At 38.1% G+C, this 19,137-nt stretch overlaps 1 protein-coding gene across 1 annotated transcript in view; it reads left to right on the forward strand.

The window, feature by feature from the left end:
* LOC131989755 (glucosidase 2 subunit beta-like) overlaps nt 1–19,137 on the forward strand; it is a 176,554-nt gene that overhangs the window by 145,555 nt on the left and 11,862 nt on the right. The window contains exon 13 of the mRNA XM_059355074.1: nt 4,322–4,393. Coding sequence (XP_059211057.1) covers nt 4,322–4,393 — 72 coding nt within the window. The remainder of the gene's footprint in view (nt 1–4,321; nt 4,394–19,137) is intronic.

The raw sequence follows: 19,137 nt of genomic DNA on the forward strand, positions 1-19,137 counted from the left end.
CATGCATTCCTCAATTATTTTCAGGTTCACATTTTACTTAATATTTCAATGGTGTAGAGGGATGGATGAGTAATATTAAATTCAACATTCATGTTGTTTCATGTTGTTTTTCAATGAAAGAATTGATTGTTATTGATTGATACAATTGATAAAATAATTAAATTGATAAATTAATAAAATAATTAAAATTTCAAATCGTTCTACTTACAAATATATCTCCAGAAATGTTTTTTAATTGTATTATTTTACATGGATGTCTGCTTATGACAAATCAAATATAATACAGTTTGTTTTGACGTACCCCCAATTTCCAGTTAATTCCCGTTAATTCCCATAAATTTCCATAATTCCCATGGAAAGTTTCAGATTGGGAATATTTCCCAAATTCCCCAGCGGAACTTCCTTCTGGAGATTTCTGGAAATTTACCGGAAATTGTCCGCCCTTTTACCACCCTAGTCACCATAAATATCACAATTAATTCTAAGTGGACAATACATTTCTTTATCTATTTTCATCCATGCATCAAATAATCCACATATATTTTACTGGATAAGTTAAAAACTTATGGAAAAGGCTCACCAGAGTCAGTAGGATTTATCCTAGTTTTTCAAATGTTTTAGTCATTGGTTGACCAACCAACCGGCCGACTGACATTGCTGCTAGCGTGTCTGTTTGAGAATAAACTAATAGAATACAAATAAATAAGAAAACAACCCAGGAGGAACCTTGCTGCACAGTGTCAAATTTCTTGGAGGGGCAATGGATCCTCAACAGGCTTAGTCATGGTGAAACACATTTAATTCTACTCCGAGCTGTGCTGCTTACTCTGCAGTCAAAAAAGATGCTTCTGTTATTTTTTTCCTTGCCCTTATATTTGCGCGGATGGGGGGAGGGCCATCCCTGTCGAAACATACAGTAGACATGAAAGGATAAATGCCTACAGTAAATGAAAGTCTCTGAGATGAGAAGCATTTAATAGAATTCGCAAACACGCGCATGAGCAAAAGAAGTCGGCAGCCAATCACTTACCTCTCTCCCACTATCCCACTTTCTCTGATGTTCATCATTTTCTTTTCTTTCATCTTGCTTTTCCCTCATACAGCTTTTGATCCCCCCCGCACTTCCCGGCCCACGTCTACTTTACACTGCAGCCATTTTTCCCCTCCACCCTCCACTTTCCTCACTCTATCTCTTCCTCTCTCGTTGTGGTTGTCTGGGCATCCTGTGCTCTTTTATAACAGTCTGCGTAATGGTTCAAATGTCAAGGAAAAAAGCCCGGCTGCCTTTCCCCTTGTCGGTTTCACCATCAAGGTCTTTGATCAGTTTGTTACTGGAGCTAGTGATTGTGCTTCTCCTCTCCAGCACTATCCCCAGCAAGTACATTAGTGGTGGTGTTGACTAATTGCTAACTCCTTTAGACTCCTATTTTCCTGGTAGAAGAGCTGTAACTGGTAGCTCCTTGTCAATCTTCTCTCCCAGTAGGTAGCCTACTAAGCCTCGACAGAGTCTCAGTGTTCAATAATTCTGCTTAGTAAAGCTCTGCTTCGGTACTTGACTTGTCTTCACCATAGTTCGCTCGTCTGCAGTGCAAGTTTTGGTTTTCATCTGACTGACACTGAAAGGCTAAAGCTTTATTAACCCTTTATCAGGCGAAGAACCGTATTTGGTAACTTCAGCGGATATCCAAAATAAAAAATAAAAATATTTCTAGAAAAAAGTTGCAAATTTACTAGATTAAAGTGGCAAATCTACAAGAAAAAAAGGCGCAGATTTAAGAGATTTAAAGTGGCAAATCTGCGTTGAACTTTTTTCTTGCAGATTCACCACCTTAAATCTCATAAATCTGCACATTTTTTTCTCGTAGATTTGCCACATTAATCTCGTAAATGTATTTCTCAAAATATTACCCCCCTCCCCCGGGTCCGTGCTTTTTTTTTTTTACACATTCTGGCAGTATGTAATATCCTCCAATATTCTCTAGGGTTGAAATTTGGAATTTGCAAGTATTTCAGTGAGTGCCCTATTAAGGGTTAATGTTTTGGCCAATTGGATCAGTGGAAACACAAGTTAGAGTTGATGTTGTTGATCATTTGGATGTGTTCTTTTCTAGCAAATGTATATCAAATATAAACTGTATTGCTGTTTTGTCTTCCACCAACCCCATCAATATCTTCTGCTGCTAAATGCTCCACTATATTAACCAGCTAGTCTCTGTTGTTTGGTGCTGAGCAATTGCAATCAGGTTTTCACAAAGAAGAAAAAAAACCACTTCCTGCTGCAGCTTAGAATTACCTTGATGAGAGCTAGACATGTAAATATTTAATGAAAAACATTTTATTGGGCAGATGATGCTCATCTTCTACTAGATCATGTTTTCCAATATAAGTATATTCACCCTCTGTCTGAAACACTCAGTTTTAGTGCGCTAATGGCTTGTTGGATCACATGTATTCTGATCTCAACAGCCCACAAAAAAACAGGCCAGGTTGTATTATTTCACAGTTTGTGGGTCAGATATCCATACGTGTAGCACCAGCACTGAAAACTGAAAAAGTTAGTTTTTTTATAATATGCCCGCCCAGGCAGTAAAACCAAAAGAAATAGCTAAAAGCTGCTCAAGAGCTCTTTATATTATTTGTGGGTGATGTATTTTTTGCATGTTTTGATCTATTGTTATTATAGAAGGATGATTAGGGAGAGCAACATTTATAGAAATATATAGTTAATATAATATATAGATTGCTTACATTTAGCTATTAAAGAATTAGGACCACATGTGGCATTTCACACACGAAAAAATTAACCTGATAGTGTTCCCAAGTGGACAATATGGAAGAGGATCAGGGCCAAAAAATAATGAGAGGAAGAAAAAAAATTAATTAAGCATTTTGAGGAAAAAGTTGAACTGTCGCTAATAAAGTCAGTAAAGTAGACTGCAAAAAGTGTAATATATGTCTAAAAAATTCACATAAATTACATATAAGCAGATTTTCCCAAAATAATAGCTATATAGCCGACTACCGAGAATATCTCAATAATTTGTCAGGGGATTTTAGTTCTATTACACCATTAAATATTGTGCTTATTGCTCATTTTATGACATTGATGAAAATCAGGTTGTAGCTTGCAGTCTACCTGACTGTTTGATGGACACCGTTTCCCCAAAACATTGGGCCTCATTCACCAATATCTTCTTAAGAATCTTCTTAGATTCTTTCTTAAGTCCTTCTTAAGAAGATTTCTAAGAAGACCCTACGCCAGATTCATCAACGTGTTCTTAAGCCACTGAATTGTTCGCAGCCGTGTTCTGAAATTGTTGAATGCCATCTCCTCGTAAATTTGAGCGGGCGTGCCAGGTGAGTCTAATTAGCATAGGATTAGCATAGGTAACCGCCCATAAAAGGGCCCATCAAAAGAGGAAACAGCAACAGAATGCCTAAAGCAAAGCGTAAATCCGTTGGAGCACAGGTAAAAAGTTCAGAACTAGAAGTTCTGCTGCAGGAAATCACTCGGAGGAAGAAAATTATATTTAGCAGCCTTAGTGCAGGTTGCAACAACACAAACAATTTACTTTCTGGAATAATACCTAAAGTGTTGGCAAATTTAATTTAATTAACCTTTTAAAAAAAAAATTAATTAATAAATAAATACACAAATATGACGGAAATTTCACTGTAATGTATTATATTAAACTTAACAAAAGAAGACAACACAACCATGCCAACATGTCAGCACTGAAATGTGCTTAAGACTCCTGAGTGTTCGTAGGATTTGTTCTTACCTAAGAAAAATCCTGGATAAGAAAAGAATTCATGAATGCCACAATCTTCGTAAAATCTTCGTAAGAAGGACTTAAGAACGGTTCGTGAATGAGGCCCAATGTTCCTCTGATGACTTATTGACACGGTAACAACCAATCTGTGAATATTTCCAACTTCACTGAAGTCAAAAAGTTCACTTTAATCTCGTCACTTTCACCTATTTCTCAAAATCATATTTCAACTTTATTCGCGTCATTTTCAACTTTTTTCTTGAACTGCATAATGAAAAAACAAAATTCCTCCTCATCATTTTTTCCCTCCTACCTGGCCCCAGTCCTCTTCCGCAGGGCAAACTATATAATGGCGACAGTGTTTCTGAATGACCTTGGTACTTTGCAACAGACATATCCACCCAAAACAACACTAATTAAAGCCAGGGTAAAAGAGCAGGAAGAAAGCCTGAAAAGAACTGTCAGGGGGAAAGTAAAACCACCATGTATTGAACTTTGTGTGCCAGTTTTCTCAATGTGGACCTTCTGTTTTCTTTTCCCCTCTGCAGGTATACTTATACCCTGTGCCCATTCAATCAAGTCACACAAAAGAGCACTGCAGGAACAGAGGTCTCATTAGGGTAAGTACCTCAATCACCTGCAGTTAAAATCCCAAACAATGGCCATCAAAGACGCTGGAGATATTATATTAGTTATACTTAATACACGTAATGCTTTTTTTCAAAGAGCTGTACAACATTGTGAGAACATTGTGAGCTGTGACATTTAAAGTCTATATCATGAAGAGAAATAAAGGTTACGGCTCTAGGAATCCAACATGCATTGGTCCAAGTCCTCGGCCTTTCATCACGCAGTCATTTTCACTTTTTCTTATTTGTATTAATTAGATAAATTCACATGACATCGTTTTTTCATTTCATGAATGGACCTGAAACAAATCCCACCGCTGCTCTCTTATGAAAGCTCTTTAATCATTGTTGCTGCGCTCATATGAAGTTACTCTAAGACCAATATTTGCGCTATTGATTTTTTAAAATTGTTATTCAATCTCTGTTAGGCTTCATATGACCTTTAATCAATCGCTAACAGATCTCTATTATAGTTTTAATACCTTTTGATCAATGACAAACAGGGGGCGAGTTTCATATAGTGCTGGGGTTGTGTTTCCTCAGCCTCCAAGGGTTTCAATTTCATCTAAAGGATTACGCTCTGGCCTTTTTACCGTCCCCTTGGGAATGGCTGTGTCGACTGCTGGACATTGGTGTGTATCAAAAAGCCTGCGTGCTATGAGAGATGCCACTCAGTCCCCATAGAAACAGACCTTCAGATGTCACAAGACATGTTCACTTCTGTTCATCCTTTGTTCCCCAGGAGTGTTAGTATGCTGATTGGAAGTGAAGATGCTCTAAACACCACCTATAGAATAACTTTCTTGGTCAAATATGTGATTTAAATAATTTTCCACCCACTGAGTGTCAAAAGCGGCTGTCATTTGGCTTCTATTGTCATTTCTTGCCACCTTTTCCCACCTTCTCATCATTCTAACATCTATGTCAAACCGATCAAAAAAAACGTATACATCATGCTGATGTTTGCCTTGTTTTCTTTTACTTTTTCTATTCTTTGAATTTTAGATTTGAGGTGATAATTACGGGATGTCGCCTCGCTGTCCTTTTCCACTCTCTCATTAGCCTTAACTGTCAGTGATGCGACACTTTTATAGGGTGCAATTATAGAAACCATTCCATCGACATTGAAACCTCTGGGGAGAAAAGCTTTTATGATTCGCCGCGACTCCTCCCCAAAACGGGACGACTCAATTGCGATGCCATTTCGGTCGTGCGGGCACATAGGCTAACGACTTGTTTTGCGAACAGACAATGTAAAGGCATAAATGTCCGCGGGAAATTAGCGACAAAGTGTCACAACATTTTGTCTGCTTTGAGATGTGATGCCATTAGGCTTTACTTGTCTTCTTTTGGCAGCCGAAGTGAGACGTTAAAGATAATTCATTAGCAATTATCCCTTGCTGCACATGTAGCTTTGCTTTCAGATGGCAAATTAATTGGATTCTCGTGTTGTTTTTTTTGCACCGCCACCTCCCACACTACCCACTCACTTTTGGAGCGGAAAGTGCAATGCTTCACCATGTTTTTTAGCGCAGGAAAGAGAAAGAACAGAATGCTAACTGTGAGTAATGTGACCCCAGCGCTTCTGCCTGCCTGTCACTCATGATGGTATGGAAGGGCAGAAGGACCAAACGGAGCCAGTGGTCAATCACGTTTCCCACTCGTGAGTTGGTCACTCTCTTTGGAACAAAATCGCTGCCAAACAGAAATCGATGGAATGAATTCAAATCTGTAAAATGTATGTATTTCCCACATGAGATGTTTAGATAGGACTGAATATATGTTCTTTCCTCAGAGAGGCTACAAGGACGTTCAATTTTTAATTTACCCTAACGCTTTAATGGAAAAACAGTGCTAGTTTGTGTTTGATCATATGCAAACATTGGTATTTTCTTGGTGTAGGCATGTTTTGCTGCACTATAAGATGTACTATACTGTTTGCTGTGTAGTGAAGGTATATGTGGAATGGTTTTGGGGAAGGGGGGGGAGGGGAGGTACATGAATCATAGCTCGCACGCTGGGAATAAAGTTCATTTTTTATCCAGACAGACCATCAGTCAGACTTGCAGGATATGGCTGGGCCTCCTGATATCAATCTGCATGGAGGCATCCTCCCTCTCCCCAGAGGGGATGAAGGGGGAGAGGGGAGTGCTTTGATTTAAACGGCAGCATTTATCACACCTGCTCCAGCATCCTAAAGGACAAGCATGTGAGAAAGCGTGGAGGGGAGAGAGGAGGAGAAACAACATTAACATGTGTGGCCTGTCAATGAAAGTGTGAAGCTGGAACTGTGACTATTGAGGCGATGACATTGCTAATACTTGCTTGTACCATTCCGGCTAATTTGGATTAGTTATGTTGCGTTTCTGCAGTATTAAATAGATGGTGTTGCTGCTGAATTTTGATTAGGACTCATGGCCAGCGCTCAGTTTGTGAAGTGTGTCAAGGCTCATAAAAGTTAAAATTGTTCCCTTAGCCCTAACCTTCCTTCATGCTTGGTTTTGCAGCATAGTTGGTGTTAGACCATTAACTTTACAAATGTTCTTAAGGAACAATAAATCAGCCTGGGAACACTTCCTTTTGTAACTGCTTGCTCTTATATTGTGGCCACACACATCGCCATAAAGATTTCATAAGGCACAGCAGTCATACTGTATGCTCCCAATTATCTGTAAATGTAGATATTATACAACTCATATTCACCTCCTGAATCCCAATGTCTCCATTTTCCATTTAGCTTTTCTGCCTTTCGGTCTCAGCAGCTCAACCGCTTCCTGAAATGGCCATTGTAACAATAACATCAGCCATGATAATGATAATAGAGTAGAAGAAAATGCTTGCATTGCGACAAACACCATCCCACTGTGACAGCGTCATCCGTCTTCATAATGTCCCCTCTACCCACTCCCACCCAGGGCATACATGGTGGGTACAATGACAGGACAGCAAACACACGCTTTACTAAATGCAGCCCGCCTGAAAACACAAACGAATACACAAATATGTAAATCAGCGATGTGCAGAAGCATATAGGGCGTGTGCTCTTTGTTTCCATCTTGTGCTTATATATGAGCTTACATAACACGAAAGCATAGACTTCACACTTGGTTTGAGGAGGAAACAACACATACGCACACATACTGTACATGCAAACAGACTATTGATCTCCCTTTGTCACTAGCCTGTCACATTAATTTCCCACATGCCTACATAGTATTGATATGTTTCCCTGCAATATCCCAGCCGGAGTGTGTGTAGTAAATAGCGATGTGTCGACACTCATCATGTTTGTTCATTGTCACAGCTTTCAATTTAACTGGGTGGACATTTCTGGTGTGGTATTGAATCGGGGCGCAGCGATTGGTCGATGTTGTCGACAAAAAACAACAAAATTAGTTGCAGACGCATTTAATTAGTCGGTTGCGCCATCATGCATGTTTTTCATGACGCCATTTTCCGGAGATGAGTTTCTGAGGGGTGAGCCATCTTTAACATAGACTGTATAAAAATAATGGACATTGACTATGAGTATAGGTTTGTGTCCGTTTGTACCATCGAGTTCAGCGTTAACCCTTTATCAGGCAAAGAACTATATTTGGTAACTTCAGGTAATATTTTGAGAAAAAAGTTGCAAATTTACTAGATTAAAGTGGCAAATCTACAAGAAAAAAAGTTGCAGATTTACGAGAAAAAAGTGGAAAAAAAGCAACTTTTTTCTCGCAGATTCACCACTTTAAATCTCATAAATCTATGCATTTTTTTTCTTGTAGATTTGCCACTTTAATCTCGTAAACTTTTTTCTCAAAATATTTTTGTATGTTTTTTTTTTTTACACATTCTGGCTGTATGTAATATCCTCCAATATTCTCTAGGGTTGAAATTTGGAATTTGCAAGTATTTCAATGAATGCCCTATTAAGGGTTAAAGTGGTGAATCTGGGAGAAAAAAAGTTGCTTTTTTCCCAATTTTTTCTCGTAAATCTGCGACTTTTTTCGCACAGATTTGCCACTTTAAATCTCTTAAATCTGCGACTTTTTTTCTTGTAGATTTGCCACTTTAATCTAGTAAATTTGCATTTGCACATATTACCTGAAGTTACCAAATATAGTTCTTTGCCTCATAAAGGGTTAAGGCCGTCGACATCTTTATTTTTTGAAACCGGAAGAAACCTTATTTGGACTGGGGAGGCGCCTTCGTATCTAAAAATAAACTCTTAAAGCTAAACCAAAATGTATGTTACTAGGTGTATGTTACAATGTAAAAAATAAAAGAAGAGCTGACTCCTTGGAGGGTCTTTTAGGAAAACTGAACAAAACATTTTGTTCAAAATGGTCAAATAAACTTACATGAAATTAAAAAACTTACTCACAGTTCTGAGAAGAAAACACAACAAACAAGTTATTAACAAGTTGCTAAATCAGCAGCAGTTTATTAAAATACATATTTTTGAATGAAGAACTCATATAAATTGTCTTTATCGTTAGTTGCTTAAAAGAACATCCAACTAAATTAAAAAGCTTGATAGCTAAATAAGTAATTGTGCTATTAAATATATGATTAGTCGACTAACCCAAAATATTCTTTAAATGTCCTCTTAAGACCATATTATTATTGTTTTCCTTTTTTCATAATTACACAATGTTGTAATTTACGACTAAGTCATTTGCAGTCCACACAGTAATTCCTCTGCACATATTTATGTTTCCTTGAGAAAACTAAAATGAATATATTATTTGGGTAAATAGAGTTATTCACTTTCGTGATTAAAGTGGAAAATAGTATTTAAATACCGCTGTCATGCATGTGTGTGCTCTTAGCCAGAACCATGTGGTTAGCTTAGCTTAGCATTGAAGGGGACATTGTTATTATAATCATTTTTAAGTTCATTCATTCATTCATTTTTAAGTATTTTGTGTTTCTACTAGAACATGCTCAGCTTCTGTAATGTTAAAAAAAAAACTTTTTTTCATACTATCTGTCTGAATATCTATCTTAACCCATTAAAGCCTGGAAAGCGGATACGTCATTTTGTAGTATTTGTAGTTTTTTCCACCTATTTTCAGTCTCTTGGCCAATGAAATGCATCAGAATACATGTGGGAGTGTCGCAATGCAGCATGGGACTTTTCCAGAACTGAAATCATCACCAAAAAAAGATACAAAATGACCAAAAAGGACACAGAATTACCAAAAAAAAGACACAAAATTATTTAAAAAACACACAGAATTACCCCAAAAAGACACAAAATTACCCAAAAAAAGACAGAATTACCCCAAAAAGACACAAAATTACCAAAAAAAGACACAGAATTACCCCAAAAAGACACAAAATTATTTAAAAAAAAGACACAAAATTACCCCAAAAGACACAAAATTATTAAAAAAGATACAGAATTACCAAAAAATGACATAAAAATTACTTCAAAAAAACGTCAGGTTTTAGGGGGTTAATGCTTCACCATAAAATCCACAGCTGGTGGTTTTGGTTAATGAGGGTCAGAGGTCAGGGCCAAAAGACTTTAATACAACAAGGAACCAAAGCAGCATACTGCAACTACAGAGGAGCCAATGGAACAGGCTTTTCTTGTGCTTCAAAATTAAAGAGGGCAGTAACAAAATAATAAGCAACAGGAAAGTAATTGAAAGCAGAAACATTATGAAACTGTTATGAAAATTATGAAAAAGCACAGAAAGAATGAAATGTAGTTTCAAATGTTAATTGGCAGAAACACAGTGTGAAGAAACAGGTTGATACACAAGGAACCAGCAGCAGTTGTTTTTTCTGTTTGCAGTGAGCACCAAATATATATAACCTTGTTTTAATTCCTTTCAAATGACTCTAATGGCTTAAATACATGCAGCACCACAGCTCACCATCAGTCTGATCCATTTAAGTTTTTAAAAACACAAGTCCCCAGGAAGTACATTGTCAACATCCAGTAATTAGCTTAGCGTTCAAGCCATTTCCTGCTAACAACCACAACAACTATAAAAAACAACTCCTTAAAGTGTGCCCCCACAACAGCGCTTGGCCATAATAACCTTTCACCATGAGCAGAAGTGCATTTGAAATATTTATGTGGCCCCTTTCAGAGTTAGCTTAGGATAAACACATGGAAATAGCTCCAGCTGCAATGATATGGAACATCCTTAGAAAAGAACAAGGACTTCAAACTGTATATTAAGAGAAATATGTAACATAAATATTTTTAATATATGCCTTTTTAGGCAAATAGAGAGGCGTGGGAGAGATGTGAGAAAATGTGGATAAATTAAGCATCAAACATGAATCTGTGGACCTTATTAATGTGTGGCCAGACGAAACAAAAATATAAAAGATGCAACACAGTATGAATAATAGCATCTCTATGCTAAAGTGAAGCATATTTTCTCTGGAGACGGAGGAGGGCGGGTTGATTTAGCTTGCAGACGAGGAAGGGATCAGTTGAAGGGTCACCCAATGAGTTTTTGTTTTGGGACTCAAGGGAAATCAGGTGGCCACGCAGTTGGGGTCGGGGGTCGGGGTGCACTATGCCCTGCATAGTTCAAGGAGCGGGGCCGGCTATTGTGCCGGGGTCAAACTGCTCTGCACTCGTCATCATGGAGAGTGCATGGGGAGAGGGAGGAAAAGCCAGTGCTGAAATTGTGTTTGACAGAAAATAACCGAATACAGAATATTTACAACTTCGATTGTTTTATTCAGGGGAGAAAAAAAGGAAAAATGCATCCAAGAAAAGTTCCAAATATTCTGTATAAATATTGCTGCTAAAGCAGATGCATGGGCTGTAGAGGTAGGCACGGTGATACTGTGTTACCGAGTCAAGGGAGAAGAGAAAAACGGTATTGTGAAACCAAAAAAAAAGGCTATTAGTGTTGTCAGTTACTCCTGCAGGTTCATATCACTCAGTATTCAAACCCACAGGTCTCCCTTGAACTGCTTTATTGAACAGTAGATTTTCAAACAGAAAAACAGTGGAGAAGTGAGGTAGCCTAGCAACATTGAAACCACAGTGAATGACTGTGTATGCCCACTGCGAAGGAGCCAGGCAGTTGAAATGACAGCACAGAGCAACCCCAGAGAGAGTGGGATGTGCTGGCCACCGTGGAAAATACAAATAGGTTGGCTGTTTGTAGCAGTGCACTGTAGACATACGCATGCAGTTTAGAGATCTGCTTTTTTTTTTCCAGCTACGTACAGACACAGCCTACCAACGTTTCCTCACACCTGCTGCCAGGCTCACTTTTAAAAACCAGCGCTCGTGACCTTATATTGTTCTGCAACCATGCGGTTCTTGTAACCGTCTAAATAAAATATCTCTAGAATGTAACGGAGAATGAAATCCCCAGGTGGAGAGGAAGAAATGCCTCCGGGCTGTCAGCGTCCTTTGAGGGGCCTTAGCCTAAATGATCCAGCTGAGCAAATCTACTGGCGCACGCCCAAGAAAGGAGACGGTAATATGGAAATATGCTCATTTGATCAATAAGAGTCAATGTCTCACGAGGGCAGCTGGAAAGAGCAACGTCTTTTTAAAAATATAAAAGGAGTAAAGTTCTGATGGAGAATATAGCACGTCCCTTCTCCTTTTGAGATTAATTACTGTTCACTTGCAGTTTTCATGTATAAATAGGAGAAAAGCACTGTGGCTAATTATCTCGATAGGTGGCCATTTTAATTCATGGCAATCGCGAGGGAGCTGTAACATTATTACTGTAAAACTACTCGAACACAAGCAGGTTACAAATGAGCACAATGACACTGAGCATCAGCCTAAGATTGAATCAGAAACTGACACACTTCAACACCTCTTGGCAGAATAGCCTCACTTAGGAGTGGCAGTTATAGGCTCAAAATACAATCAGAATCCTCCCTAGCATTTGGACAATATTTTTCAGTTTTCACTTGCTCTGTTTAGCAGAGTTGGATGAACAGTAAGAACAGGAACACAGGAGGCATAGATGGTAATCCATGCTATTTAAATGCGTACAATGTTAATTGTCAGGATCAGATAACTTGATATAATGCTTTTTTCAGAAGGTAGAGATGACACATTTTTACATTTGAATTAGCCTTTATTTACTTAGTATTGAACATCAATCAATCAATCAGACTTTATTTGTATAGCACTTGTCATCAACCTGGTCTCACCAATCACTCAAATTTCCGTGAAACTGACATGGATTTCGCTACAATGCAAGTTAATGACAGTCATATCCCGTGGCTATTCCAACATACAAAGTGATTATGTACATTCACTGAGTGAATATTTAGAAAATAAAACATATTTTTCTCGCTAGAAATGTGATCAAATCCATTTTTATGCAGAAACTAAGTCAAAATATTGATTTTTTTTTTTTCACTAAAAATGAGAGAACTGTCCGCCATGTTTTTTGTTCAGACCGCCGGGACCTTGAAAGTCACGTGACTTGGAACAAACCAATAGCCACATTTGGGATATGACTGTCATTAACTTGCATTGTAGCGAAATCCGTGTCAGTTTCACGGAAATTTGAGTGATTCCGTGGCTATTCCACGGATTTTGAGTTAAGCGAATCCGTGGCTATAGACCAGGTTGCTTGTCATACAAGAGAAATGTAACACAAAGTGCTTCAAGTAAAAAAGGGAAAAAAACAATAAAACATAAAAACACCCACAGCCCAATTCTCCACCTCAGTACCCTCCATCCACCCATCCCATTATAAACAAAGCACAAACTGAGGAAGCGCCATCTCAACGTCGAGCAGTGAGGAAACACTGGAGGCAGGTTAGAAATAAAATAAAGTAAGGTAAGATCAAATAAAAACAAAAGTAAAGAATAATAATAACAATAAAAATTAATAAAGTTAGATAAAGAAATATGAAAATAATAATAAATAAGCGGATAAGATGGATGGATGGATGGATGGATAGATGGATAGATGGATAGATAGATAGATAGATAGATAGATAGATAGATAGATAGATAGATAGATAGATAGATAGATAGATATTAGCAAATAAATAAAATAGAAGATGTTGTAACACTGTGATGCATGAGCAGAATTCTTTTTAATGGTCCAAGTAAAAACCAAATTAAAAATATAAGTCTTAAATTTGCCCTTAAAAATATGAACATCTTAATTTCTAAACTGGTTAGATATAGCCATATATAGAGCCGAAGTCACTTGCATCCATATTCTAACACCTAAAACAGTTGATATCAGTTGAAAGCCTTCATGGCCTTTAGAAAGTTAAACGTATTTGCTATATAAAGCTTAAAGCGCTTCTTGGTTCTGCTATTCTTTCAGACATCCACTTTTACCCATTTTGTATGCTCTTAATGTCTAACTCACAACGGCTAAAAGCAAAAAAATTTAAGCCATTTCCTGCTAAAACTGCCTTTTCAGAATTGGAGCACACAGCAGGAGATGCATTCTCACCTACTGGAAAGACGCAGATTGGTCATAAACAAGCCTTCTTTGTCTGAAGAGTTCGGCCCTTCCTGACTGAAGTTCCCACAGATAGATGTTTGTATTATTTTGGGTTTTGCACAACTCGCAATAGATAGAAACATCTTCAACACGCCCACTGCTTTCTCCGGATAGTGATCTCCTCTATTCAAACGTGGGCTCAATCAAACATTACAGACTGTACTACAGTATACACTAAGGAACTGGCAGCAAAAATGCTACAGCTTCTCCAAGTAAAGTGTAGATAAGTTTTTGGTTGCAGAGGGGCTTTAAATAAACATCTACATTACATAGTTTTTTACCCTTTTATTACCAGCCCTAGGAATAAGTTCGAGGGCTTTATTTTCAGTAGTTTTTAATTTTACAAATGTCAATGCAATTTAGAACTTCTGGAAAACCAGGAAGTGAAGGTTCCTCTCTTTCAGCCAAATGTCACGAAAATCTAAATTTCAGTTGTATATTCCAGTAGTACTCAACCTTTTTGAGTCGCGACCCCCAATTTAACATGCATGTTGTCCGAGACCCCCGCTCACTGAACACAATCTCACGCACAGTTCAGATCACCCAAAAAAAGAAACAAAATGACCAGAAAAAGGAAACAAAATGACCAAAAAAGACACAAAATGACTAAAAAAGACACAAAATTACCAAAAAAAGACACAAAATGACCAAAAAAGACAAAAAATGACCAAAAAAAGACACAAAATTACCCAAAAAAGAAAAGAAATTACAAAAAAAAGGAAACAAAATTACCAAAAAAGACAAAAAATTGACCACAAAATGATCAAAAAAAGAAACAAAATGACAACACATGAACACTTTAACACAGTGGAGACAGAGCTGACTTCCAAAATGATTTGTTGACCACCAGAAATCATCCCGCGACCCCAATTGGGGTCCCGACCCAAGGTTGAGAATAGCTGGTATATTCTCCCCTGCATTGTAGGATTTATCTTGAAAATGATTCTAATGACTGAAAACAACAACAAAATCTTTTTGTCAAATTTGTCAAAATGAGTGTTTTGGAGATGGCGGTACATCGGATCATTCTCAAAATAGCACACACGTCATTATACATACACATCCAGTTTACGGTGTAAGACAGGCTGCAGTTTCAGTGAAGTAAGGCTACAAAACCACTGACCTAGGACTAGGGCTAAGAAGTCCTGGTGAAGCGTTTATAAAAGACAGTTTAGAAAATACATAAATGTACGTATATGCCGGAAATAAAGTAGTTATGAGGAGAGCCACGAAAGTTAGGTAAACAATGGAAATTAAAAGTCAATTCCTTTTTTTAATTCCTGTTCTCCTGGGTGAAAGTCCACCATTTATTCGACCCTCCCACTCCGAGTGTGACACCTGCCAGTTAAACTCCATATCACCGTCAGTCAGCTGGATGGAGGAAGACAGTCTTAAACATCCTATAATGACGTTTTTGAGGGGAGACCAATCTCGAAAAGAAAAATGTCTATGTAATTGACAGTGGCGGTTCTAGACCAGTTTTACTGTGGGGGCCAAGGAGGGGCCAGTGTTTAATCAGAGGGCACATTAGCACATTAAAAGAAATGGCAAAGATGATTTTTAAGCATTGAAAATCTTTATTTGAGCTTATTTAAACATCTCATTTAAGCTTATTTGGAAGATACAAATACATTGATTTAAATAATGAGACTCAACAACAATAACAGGTTTTTTTTGTATGACAATGACATTTCTCATTTTTGTGCACAATCACTTTTTTTATTTTGAAAGTGCAGTAAAAACAAAGCAGACCAAAAAAAGACACAAAAAGACACAAAATGACTTAAAAAAAAGACAAAATGACTTAAAAAAAAAAGACAAAATGACCAAAAAAGACACAAAATAACTGAAAAAGACACAACAACAGACACCAATGACAAAAAAAGACACAAAATGACAAAAAAAAGATACAAAATAACCAAAAAAGATACAACAACAGACACAAAATGACAAAAAAAGACACAAAAAAGACACAAAAAGACACAAATGACCAAAAAAGACACAAAATGACTTACAAAGACACGTAAAGACATGAAAAGGATTCAAAAATGGACAAAATAGCCCTTTAAGACTCCATAGAGTTAAACTATTATACAATGTTCACATTCTGGGTTCCTTTTGTGTACAATGAGATATTGTTTGAACAAAAAAAAAGGTTAGAATTGTTCCATTGTTCATCGTTATAAATTGATCATTTAATTATTAATTTGACACAGGGGCCACAGAAGGGGCCAAAGGCTTCATGGAGGCAAAGGCTTCATGGGGGCAGTGGCCCCTGGAGGCCCCTGTGTAGAACCGCCACTGGTTATTGAAACACATTTTTCGAAGTGGTCCATGAAAGTTTAACATATTGCTTGTATTCTTAATACATTATATACATTATCTTGCTATTCTGGTTTAATTTTTAATCAAACTGTCAAAACAAGCACATCACATTTCCATGCATATTCCTTTTTAGTAAAAGGACTAATGGCTGTTTGTTGCCCTACTCTCCACTGCTCTGCTTTTTTTAAGCGTACCCACTTAATAAGTGGAGCGTCGCTGCCTTTCATGTGTTCATATCAAAGCCTGTCTCGGCCCTTAATTGTTTTGATAGGCATGTGCAAAAAAAAAACCCCAACAGGATTTATTTATCCTTTTTGTTTTTTATCTTATCGAAGCTACAATGATTTAACCTACAGAGTAGTGACAGTTCAACTGGAACAAGTGCATAATTATACATTTAAGTGTTCTACTTAATGTGCTCATTTTCAAGCTGTCAAGGTCATTCGCTGGAGTACCATTAGTGAAGAGAGGGGCCCTCTCTACCTGGGAACATGGCAGCCGCTTAATGCCCAAGAGGAACATGCTACAGTGTACCAGTGCAGCCACTAACAGCCAGGCAGATAAATTAATATTACACGTTCCATAATATGGTAAGTTTAACGCCTATATTTGTGTTCCTGAGGTGTTGATGCTATGTGGCCCCTGAACCTAACAGCCCACACTTTATCTGAGGGGTAATGACTCTTGTGTGTCTGAGGAGAGGGTTAAAGTGGTATGGAGTGGAGGGTGGAGGGGGGGAGGCTGACACTGTGAACCCCTGATGGCCTTTCTGCTGGGTCGCCATGGCAACATCTAGCCCAGTCGTTAATGAGGCACAAGTGAGGTGTTAACAGAATACTGATTTCGGTTTGACATCAGCCCTGATTCATATCTGTCAGAAAAGTGTTGATGAAATATGCACCCTGAGTTTGTTTTATAACCGCACATAAAATGGCCTCGGTGTTCTGTTTATCTAGCGAATGCAAAACAAAATGTGCCACGGATGTTACTCACTGATTTAGAGACATTATGTGGGTCAGTGCGCTATACATAAGAAAACCGGCCAAAAAAAAAAAAAAAAATCATCCAGTCTGCAATTTAAATAATTAACCTGTTAAAGATTTATTCATGCCTCCACATAAACTGTTATAATATATTTTAGTCCTGTTATGTGCCTCACAATTGACAAAAATAATTAATTAGGGCTGTCTTTGTATATCAGCCGTATGAAATGAAATGAAGTGAAAGCCCCGACTGAGCACGTGCCCTTCACATGTTCCTATGCGTATGAATTATTTATGGAGGTGCTGGGCACAATCGGTGGTAGGAGGGTGAGAGGAGCATCAGTGACTGGCACAGTAATGACAGTTTCTGGGCTCATCTCAAAACGCCGCTCTCTGATTGGTGACCTTACATGAGTGGCAGAGGTTAGCGATGCCTGGCACTGCTTGGCTATGAGAGCGCCGCTTCACCGCATCCAAATTAACCAGCGGCTCCCAAATTGCTCTCTCTACCTGCCTGTGCGGCGCGGCGTCTCACGCTGTAAATGATTAGCGCATTAACGGCATAGTGAGGGGACTAACTTGCTGCTCCAGACCCCTTGTTAAAGCAGTGAAAAGCGTAGCTGTGAGGTATAATTCATTGCGGTGGCAGCTAATGAGTGGATGCTACAGTGGGAAGGTGACGGTAATAAGCACAGACTTAACACCATCTTAACACAGGTTGGGATTCAGCACGAGGAGCTGGTTGTTAGAGAAGTATTTACAAGTAATCTGATGCTGAGTTGGCACATCCGATGGCTGACAGTTGCTGCTAATGAATGGTGTGTATACTTGAAGGACCCGGCTTGATGTTGACGTTCTCTAATAACAGAAACTGACTGCTAGAGCTGCTAAATGTCTCAATACCTTTATTTTTTTTGTTGACATTGAGAAATATTCACAGGATGTTTTCGTTTTTCCCTTCATTCACTTTAATTTAAGTTTCCATTTCGCACTAAATAGTATAATTGCAAGATAAAGTTGTCTGCAACATGTTCCTTAGCTGCCATTTAGGCTAATCCAGTTAATTCAGAATGTGTTTACACCATTTTAGCTTCAGGATCCAAACACATTTTGCATCAAAAATGCCTGGATGTGGAACAGTTTCCAAAGGACTGAAAATACTTGGAATACAAAATAAAATAGGTTGTTGCCCATATGAGCATTTTGCACCAGATCGATTGCCGCAGTTTCGGTGAATTTAGGCTACAAAACCACTGACCTAGGTTTAGGGCAAAAACCTCCTGGTAAGGCGTTATTAAAGCAAATAAATGTATGAAAATTACGGAAGTGAAGTAGTTACAATAGTGACATGACTACTGGAAGTGACATAGTTAAGCAAAAATGTGATATAAATGTGTTAAATGTGTTCACCGCCAAGCCTTACTACTGCGTTCGCTAGACGTTGGTGGAGGACAGTCTAAAACGTAAATATAGGTCGTATCATGCTGCCTATATAGTTGTTTTTAAGGGGGGGAGGAGTCTGTAAGCTAGGCTAATAAGGAACCAATAGAGAGCGTTAATGCAAGTGACAAAATTAAGAAGTTAAGAAGCTAACGTTAGCTATATTGGTCCCATTATGCTTCAAAAGCTCTCCGACAAGCTAACCGTCAGATTTGAAAAGCTAGCGAAACCACAGCCTAATAAATTGTTAATTAACATAATCTACAGTCTACAAGAGATGGCAAGAGCACTGAAAAAACAGGACAAGAGGCTGTGAGATGGACTAATGAGAGAGTTCCCGTCTGTGTCCAGCGTGATGACGTTTAATGTCCCTGACAACTACTGTAGTCTCATTTAGCCACTTGCTAAGCAACAGTCTTTTTTAGGCCTTGTAAAACCTAAAAATTCCTAATTATTTGATGTCGTACAACAAAAACGCAAAAATCTCTGCAGCTTGTGTTAACCACAGACCTTATTTCAG

Source organism: Centropristis striata, chromosome 17 (genome assembly GCF_030273125.1).
Source record: "Centropristis striata isolate RG_2023a ecotype Rhode Island chromosome 17, C.striata_1.0, whole genome shotgun sequence".
Lineage (NCBI taxonomy): Eukaryota > Metazoa > Chordata > Actinopteri > Perciformes > Serranidae > Centropristis > Centropristis striata.